The sequence below is a fragment of the Aptenodytes forsteri genome, unplaced genomic scaffold (assembly GCF_000699145.1).
Source record: "Aptenodytes forsteri isolate BGI_AS27 unplaced genomic scaffold, ASM69914v1 Scaffold443, whole genome shotgun sequence".
NCBI classification, from domain to species: Eukaryota; Metazoa; Chordata; class Aves; order Sphenisciformes; family Spheniscidae; genus Aptenodytes; species Aptenodytes forsteri.
The window spans coordinates 534,495-543,540 of NW_008794170.1; the positions used below are offsets into that span (position 1 = coordinate 534,495).

The 9,046-nt window shown below is 44.7% G+C and overlaps 1 protein-coding gene across 1 annotated transcript in view; it reads right to left on the reverse strand.

Annotated features, from left to right (window-relative positions):
- Positions 1–1,214: 1,214 nt before the first annotated feature.
- The window catches only part of HDAC4 (histone deacetylase 4), a 242,649-nt gene continuing 234,817 nt past the window's right edge, over positions 1,215–9,046 (reverse strand). The window contains exons 25-27 of the mRNA XM_009281930.1: positions 4,057–4,141; positions 2,062–2,203; positions 1,215–1,564 (exon numbers count right to left, since the gene is read on the reverse strand). Of these exons, the coding sequence (XP_009280205.1) occupies positions 1,525–1,564; positions 2,062–2,203; positions 4,057–4,141 (267 nt within the window). The 3' untranslated portion in view covers positions 1,215–1,524. The remainder of the gene's footprint in view (positions 1,565–2,061; positions 2,204–4,056; positions 4,142–9,046) is intronic.

Sequence of the window (9,046 nt, forward strand, 5' to 3'; positions counted from 1 at the left end):
AGAAAAGGATCACAACTAAAAACCTTAAATTAAAATACAAATGTTTAGGGTAGTTGCCCAGTGGCTAACGTGTTGGCTTTCTGAAAAACTTTCCAACCTGTCGTCTGAAAGTCCTCGAGTTTCAACCTGGATCCTTTTCCAAAAGCACCTTTTACGTTCCAATTCACAAATCTGTCCCTAGGGAGCTTCCAATGGCTACTGTTACAGTATGCATTTATTACATATATTTTTCTATAAATGCATCATAAATATTTTTATCAATAATTCATAGGAATCCGGTTTCTAAGCTTGGAATACATTTGGAATATACATTATACACATATATATATTTATACCTAACAATTTAAGCAATATCTCATGCTAGTTGCTTTTAATAAAAAGCATTCCAGTCTTAAACCTGCATTTGTGTCTAATACATGCTTCATCAACCAAATTGATAAGTTCAATTACTAGATAATGTAGAAGAGAGAAAACATTTGAAAATTTCTTTTTAAAAATGGTTGAATTTCAAAGACCCAACAGTATTTGCCACTTTCTTGGCAACTACCTTAATTTTTTTTTTTTTTAAACAACAATGAAAGAAAACAAAACAAATCCAAACTTGTAGACAGTTTTTGGAGACGCTCTGTTCAGCTGATGCCTGCTTCCCACGATCATGCCAGCACAAGCCAAAAAGTCTTCCTTCCTGATGGCAGTTTTTGGCTTTCCCAACCAGAGGAAAAATATTCATGAACTGCTGTGTTCTTTGTGGGTTTTTTTTTGTTTGTTGTTGGTTTTTTTTTTTTTTTTACTTAAGGCATTGTTCCTCAAACTTCAGAAAATCCAGCTGCACCAAATCCATCAATTAAAAAAAAAGGCACAAACTCATCTTCAGATGGCTTTGGAGACAATAAAGCCGACTCCATCTGGGCTACCGTTTCCCCCCTTCTTTTTCCCTTTCCTTTAGATGTAAGACGAGTCCCTCTTTCCCTGTCCCTCCCCATTAAAAATACACCATCTCCCATTGTTCTGGTTTCGACAAGAATGTTGTTGACTCACAGGCAGGCAAGAGCCATTTAAAAAATCCAAGAAATGAAACTACAAGATGGGTCAGTGGTTCAAGCGGAGATTGCTGAATTGTGGGTAATGAAATTGTAAGCACCAGTTTTATGTTAAGGTTTGTTTGTTTTATTTTCGTATGTGTTGTTGAATCTTTGATTTTTTTTTTTTTTTTTTTTGGCAACTCTGCCAAAGACTTCACAGGCATCGTTCCTCTTTCCGTTCCCAGTGAGGACCAGAGGAAGAGTGCCCAGGGTGTCAGTCCTTTACTGCTCTTCACCGGCATTTTTCTTTTTCGGCAAATATATACTGTAGACGCATACAGATATGGAGAGATTTTTTTCGGTTGCTTTGTTTTACACCTGGTTGTCCTTCTGTATTCTGGAAAAAACCATGACAGGACACAGGAGTAACAAGAGAAAGCTTCTTGGCAGAGCTTCAAGACAAAGACGAACAGACAGGAGAACTCCAGCTTGAAGGTGGATGCTACAGGGGAGGTTCCTCTTCCATGGGTTCATCATCGGGTCTGAGCGATTTCACAGCCAGACAGGATGGGAAGCGGGGGAAGAGAGAAAAGATGGTTGAGCATAACAGAGTTGGACAATTTGTAGTGCCAAGTCTCATGCCTTACATTCCCATCACCTTCCCACCTGGGCAGTTGTGCTCAGTTGGCTCACCTGGAATTAAAACTTGCCACCAAGAAGGTTTTTTTTAGACAATCTGTTTTCACTTGTGCAATGTTAACATTTTTTGCAGCAAAATCAAATCGCGCTCCAAAACCACATTCAGCTCTGGCTGGAGCAGAGGGGTCAGGCACAGCGTGCACTGGACTAAGGTCACACACAGGGTTCATGGCACTGCAGCCCAGGAGGTCATCAAAGAACCCACGGAGGACAGGAGATGCGGGGAATCCGTGTACAACAGTTAAAAGGAGAGGATTAACCCAGAAGGCTGCCCACCACGGCTCCTCCTGCCTAGGCGGACTCCGAGATGTGATGATAAACGGGAAGGAAAGCAACTCACCTCTTCTCAGCTGGCTTCACGCCCACTGACAGAGATGCCATGGCTGTTACCGTCTCTGCCTCCTCGTTCTCGCACTTCTGTGCCTCAACCAGGGAGTACCCCACCGTGGAGGCGTAACGCTGGAGTGAATGCCAATACTTGCCTGGGGAGAGAAGAGGCAGTTAGGGGACCTGCACCGTAACAGGTCCAGCAATGCGCTCCCCCTTTCCCAGGGCCAACAGATGGCTGAGACCTGCCTGGGGAAGACTCATCATGCCTATGCAACATGTAACCTTGATCCACACTCTCTCTCACTTCAGGGACCGTCTTGAGGTCCCAGGGCTGTGGAGGAAGCTGCAGGTGGAAGCAGGTTCCTGGGAACGCGTCCCAGGGGAGCCCTGGCTTGCAAGGCAAGGCCAGAGAGACACCTGCGAGCTATATGCCATACTATGGTATTAATAGATGGAGCTGCAAGACTGCTGTGTCTTGAAGAGCTAGGTTTTAAATACAAAAGGTATTGACAGCAATAAATATGCACCTGCACATCCCTTAAGGACGCCTAGGATGTCAAACCGGGGCTGAATCACTGTCTGGCAATGAAAGACGCTCTTCTCCTTTGGCTAGGGAAGAAAGGTGGCAGGCAGAAACTGGATTTTTGAAAGGACAAATGCGCAAGGGGTGCTGGAGGTGAGGATCCAAGCTGCACAGAGGTGTACAGCATCCCTCCGTGTTGACGAAAGGGGGCACAATTAGGTGCTCAGAAAATAACGGCATTTCCTTTTTCACTTCAAAACCCTCAGAAACTTTTAGACCTAAGGAAAACTACGGGAGATGTAAGGATGCAGTACAGATTTGGACTGGACATCCGCATTCAGTTGCTAATTGCCATGTTCTTTTTGTGGGCAAATCACCTAAGACTAAAGAAGTCTAAGTTGTATTTATTTTGTATGTCGGCAGTTTGCCACCCTTTTTCAGTGGAAAGAGCACAGAGAGTGCTTCAGAGGGAGAGAACAAAAGATGTTCTTTTGGCCTCCAGGCACGACACACCAAATTTGCTGGTATCCAAGCAGCCACAGCAAAAAGCCTGAAAGCAAGAACCTGTACAGCAAGGCCAGCAGATGGGGAGGAGGGACTTGTTTTCAAACATCTTTGCTTCTCCTGTGTTGGGCAGCAGATCTGAGGGTCTTACTCAAAGCCCCTTTTAATTTGCTGTGCTCATTCTAAGGAAAAAAAAAAAAAAAATCACTGGCTGGCTCAAGGTGCTGCTGAGGTGTCACATCGGTGCTGAGCACTCACTCTGCAGAGCAGCTTCTGGAAATGGAATTCAAATTTCTAAAGCCACCGGGCCTTTTTCGGGGGTGGGGGGGTGCAGGGGGAATGCTTTGGCGTCTTTTAAGCTACATTTTTGCCCTATAAAATGGAGACTAGTCCCCTCCAGTTTTAGACCACAAATGTTTGAAGCAGGAAGATGTCAGGACCTAGCGGTGGGATTCACATGTTACTCAGGCTCTTTCACTCTATCCCCCAAGAATGTCCCCAGGAAAGCTTCAACCACAGTGATTTTAACCTCCCCAGCTAAATAAACTTACAGTATTAGCAACTTCATGCAATACTCTGTTTAACTTTCATCCCTGTGCATTCTTAATTAATGGATGCCACAACACCCAACAAGATTTATGTTAATCGGAGATACTTGAATTGCTTTTGAAGAGATAAGGGCGCACTCTAAGTGCAGGACAGCCTGTCCTTTACAGAGATTTTAAAGGTTTTAATACTAATTCCTCCTCAAGTGCCAAAGCATTTCCCTGAATGGACCATTCCCTGTGCATTGCTCGATCCGCTACTGCATGCACAGTAAGACCAGCTTGTGGCTGCACAAATCCAGTTCACTGTGCAGTGACCACCCGTAAACTAGGAAAAGGGAACACGGGGTTGCCAGGATGATGGAGAAGTCAAACGGGTGTCCCACAGGGCAACCCAACAGGGAACCAGCTGGGTGAATGGGGCTATACTCACTGTGTATCTCGATTACTTTCTCCATTGAATGCACCGCATTAGCATTTGCTCTCTGCTGGAAAACCTTTTCTGGAAGAGGGTCAAGCTGGAAAGCGAGAGGAACACCGAAGAAATGTCATCTCAAGTTACGAGACCAGGCGTTAAGCACAATTTAGCAAGTAGCTCTGTCCTATCACAAGCCTCCACCCCACTCCCCTGATTCCTATTATCCACCTTTAGTTAAATATCCAAAATACACAGACTTTCTAAGTGCTCTTGTGATACTCAGTGCAGCCTCCTCCAGCCTGATGCTCTTCCACACACAAAATGCTGTGGCTCCACCAGGCTCAGCAGCTGCGCAGCACAGGGGCTGCCTGCCTGCAGCCGTTGATGTAGACTATGAAGAGGCACTATTACACAGACCAGAAAAATAAGGCAAGTGATGCTGGCTGCTTTTACAAAGGATCTTTTTAAACTATTGCTCAGATCTACTTTTTTTTGCAAAGTTTTCACTATTAAAACAAAACAATATGCAAATAAAAGGGACTTAAAAATGTGGTAACAGCCACACTTCTGCTTCTTCTCTAAAGAAATAAAAGCGGTAGCTTTTTAATTCTTCTAAATACCTAATTCAATGTATTTAACTCTTAACTGAAAAAATCTGTACCCTAGGAGTAAATAGCCTAATTTGGTACAGGGAAACAGCAAAACACTGCTTTAAAGCCACACTCAGCATGATTATAACTTCAGTCACGATCGATGCCTCTTACCAGCTGCTAGGCTAGTCTTGCCAGGGCAGAGCAGTATTAGATCTGTATGTTAATCTTTAAAAAAAATTGCCTAGAAGTTACTGGCAAAGCTTATAATTGGGTATTAAAATTTAGGCTTTTTGATGCTAATTTCTTTCCTTTGCTCTTTATACAAAAAGGTGACAATAAGAACATGCTGCTGGTATGGAGATTTTAAGTTGAAAGATGACACAGAAGGCCTCCCAAAAACATTCAGTGTAAATGTACATAACAACCAGGTATCTTTCTGGGCTTGGCTGCTTTTATGCTGTAAATGCAAATGACATGTAGACAATTTCTGGTTTGCTCTAACATATATCCCACCCTCCCAAGGGCAGCACGGCCTTTGTTACCAACTGTTAACAACAATAAAATATCAAAGCACTAAGAATTTACTTAACAAGGAACATGGGGCAATAACAGTATCTTCATTTTGCTAGAGAGATGAATTAGGAAATGCCACTCTAAAGAAGCTCCTCTAAGTCCTTCTCCAGTTATTCCTTTAAGTCCATCTCCAGTTACACTGGAGCAAAGCTCTGCGGTGTGGATCTACCTGTAAAAGCCTGTATATGAAATCCATATGAGCAGTACAGTGCTGATGGAGTTGCCTTGCAGGACTGTAATGGCCAAGTGCTAGCTTGGATGCAGTTCCCAGCGGCAAACCCACACTGCTGCCAGCATAGACTAGTCCAGCCCGTGAGTGTGAAATGAGCTGTCCTGGCAAGGAGGTGGTTTTACCACCGGAGCTACATCTCTGTTAGAGGTCCCGGAGATCCCAGCTGTATCAGTCAAGGAGCACACACCTCTGCCGACTGAGCAGTGCTGGCTATCAGCGGTAAAATAGACCACTGAGACCATGCTTTGATCAGCACAGCTGTTTTAAATAAAGAAATAAAACTGTTCCTCAGCACTCAAGAACAGAAAGCTTCTGCAGACCTGAGACTTGCTATATAGAAAACTAACATCTAAACTAGGCGCATGCACATATCGTTTGTTTTCAGATGCAAGCTCTCCTACCACCCAGGAGAGAGCTGCCCTTTTGGTTTGAAGTCGTGAGTTTACAAAACTACCAGGGGATACAGTTCACCTTTGCATTGGCATGGACAAATGCACCTATGGTGACCGATGGACAATAACTCCAGAGCTCCCTTCAGCATGAAGGACGTTGCTTTTCCCATTTCTTTTTAGAGGCACGAAAGCGCTCTGGCAGCCAGGGCAGGGGAAAGGATTGAGAATGAGAAAAGGGGGAGAGCAAGAGAAATGCCCTCTCCTTGCTTGATGGCATTTCCTCCTGTTTTCTAGGAGATATTTTCCTCTCGTCTGACAGAAAGCTCTGCCTGTATCCATCCCAGCCCCAGCAGCCTTTGGTCAGTACAGAAGAGGAGAAATTAGATCAACACCCTGAAAACCACATCCTTCTTTGTGGTGTTTTTTATCCTGCTTGTTTGGGAGGTGGGTGCCACAGAGCAGCAAGCCGGGGCTCTTCTGGTGACAGAAAACATCAGTAAAGACAACGGGCCTCGAACACCCTCCTCTGTCAAGACCACGGGGTCGCATCCCTGGCAAAGTCTGTTCTGCAGTGGGAGCATGCGTGTCCTCTCCCGGAGGAAGGCCCCTGACAGCACTGCTGGAGGGTTGGTTTAGTTTTTATTTGCTTTTCTTTAAAAAATAAACCCAAGAAGAGGAGAACACCTTCTTTGATTGGGTTACTTCTTCTCTCACCTTGAGACAACTGTCCTCTGAAAAGCTAAAACTGTCCCCTTTGCCCTTTATGAAGTTATAAAACCTTTTATTGTTGTAGCTACGATGCTTGATTTGATTCCCACTGGGCGAGAAACTTAGGCTCAAAATCAACCCATGGTTAGTATTAGTTTGTTGGGTTTTTTTTTCCCAAAGAGCCAGCAAAGACCCTAAGATCCATTCATGTGGCTCCTGCCATCCTTTGGCAGTGGCAGCAGCGCAGTAATACTGCACAGGCATGGTGCCGACAGCAGGCAGGAGTTAGGGCTGCTTCCCTCTGCGGCACCAGCATGCCTCCCCAGGAAAGGAGATGGATCTGCAGCACAGATCCTCCAATTTATTGAAAAAAAAAATTATAATAAAAAATAATGCAAAATTATAAAAAGGTCTTCCAAGGGAAGGAGATGGGGTTATTTGCTTTCAACAGATGACACTGGGGAGAATAGTGGTTTCCTCTGCTTGGCAGGTAAGGATGCCCCAGCAGAGCAGCTCTACTTGGCTCACGTACATGGTCAATGGCTTGGATTAGACTCACACGAGCTCAAGACATCTCGCAATCAACTAAATACTCAAGAAAAAACTTTCAGCAGATCTGATGCTCTCCAAGCCCATTTCTTTTTCTTTCTTCCTGCCCCCTTTCCCCAGGTTCTCCACAAAGAATGTGAATTCGTCACAGACCTCCAAGGTTGAGTATCCAAAACAAGAGATGTCCACAGCTGTTAACTATGTCTGAAAATGCTGGTCAAGGCCCATCCAGGGATACTCCCCAGCAAAGAAGCAGCCACAGTTTAATAGTAGTAAAAAAAAAAAAAAAAAAATTCTACAGCAAAGTTTAACTGCAACTTCTGTTCAAAGCCAAGAGAAGCTCCAGCCAAGAGATCTGCTCTTGCGACCACATGGCAGCTATTTGATAGGTACTTCATGAGGACTAGAAATTGCTCTGTTCCAGATTTAGTAATTATGGATTGCACTTTTTATAAATTCTCCCCTCTAAAAATAATTCTGGCCCAAACTGGCTTCTGTATGACATTAAGTGAAGGCAAAAGTAATTCCTGGACAAATCTTTAAGTAAGAGCTTTCTAATGCCTCTCGGTTGATATTGATAAAAAGCACACAAAATCAGGCAGCCTGGCCAAACGTGTGCTATTTTGCAGATGAATGGTTTCCATTGCACGCTCCTCCTCCTGAAATAACACTCACAGACATCACCCATCGCTCTCTTGGAAAAGGAAGGAAATACCTCTGGGCATTAGGCAAAGGTTTTAAAGCAACTGCTTATTATCACTTTCTTGTTTATTCGGGATATCCGGAGTCTGACACCGGACACACCTCCGCTACTTCTGTGTGAAAAATGACAAAGCATTTGTAGCAGCGACAGGCAGCACTGTGAGTGCTGCTGAGCTCCAGGACCACGTATCCCAGCATGCGCCTCCCATCTCTCTCCCTGCCGTTTGCAGCTCCTGCTGCACAGGAGCTCCACACCCAGCTCCAGACATGGTGCTGGCATGGGTCCTAGCCTGGGGCAGCGAATGCTACTGATGCTCCAGCGCTTAAATAGCAGCATTGCTCCCTGGGAACAGACAGTTTACAAAACATTTGCCATGGGGCAGAAGTTGGTTTGAAGGGTAAAGACTGGTGATGCCCATGATGGAGTGAGCAGCTCTGCATGGTTGCTGCCTCCCCTGCCCTCCAGCGCTGCTGGCACGCTGCTGTCAGGGGCTGCTTTGAGTAATGGGAGAGGAATGGTGGCTTACTGGTCTAAATTGTCATCATCAGATCTTCCCTGCATCATGCCTGCCTTTGATTTTTCAACTGAAGTTGTGTTAGTTTTGCACAACTAAATGTGTAACTAAAGCAATGTACATACATTTTCAAGCAGCCTTGCCCGGCACTAACTCATTTCACATTAAAATAATCTGTTGCAAAGCTAAAGCTCTGTTTTAATTTCCTGGACAGTTGGGAACAAGCCGGCTCTTGCCTTTGCATAATACTTTTTCTGAAGCGGGAGTTTTGATCTCTGCCGGTGAATGCAGACGCTTTGAGGACTGGCACTGTTCCCCTCATTTCCTACCATTTCCCCGTGTAACTCCGGCACTGCTCTTCAGCCAGCAAACCTCCCCGCAGTCTGTCGCCGGCCGCAGCTGGCTGTCCATGTGCACGCATGCAAAATTGTCTAACACGCTGTATATCAAACTTCATCAAAGGGCCGCGGGACAAAGCAACAGCAGTTCCCTCCAACTTCCTTGCATTAAAAAGATTTTAGAAAAGACCTTGATAAAACTAGTGTTTCCTGCTTTTTGATGTGCGGGTAAGTCGGAGAACATTATAATGATATTTGTGCAGCCTTACAGCCCACCTAGGAAAAGTGAGAACAGGTCCATCTTTAAGTATTTTAAAGCACCTTACAGCTGTCATAGAATCATAGAATCATTAAGGTTGGAAAAGACCTCTAAGATCATCGAGTCCAACCATCGACCCAACAC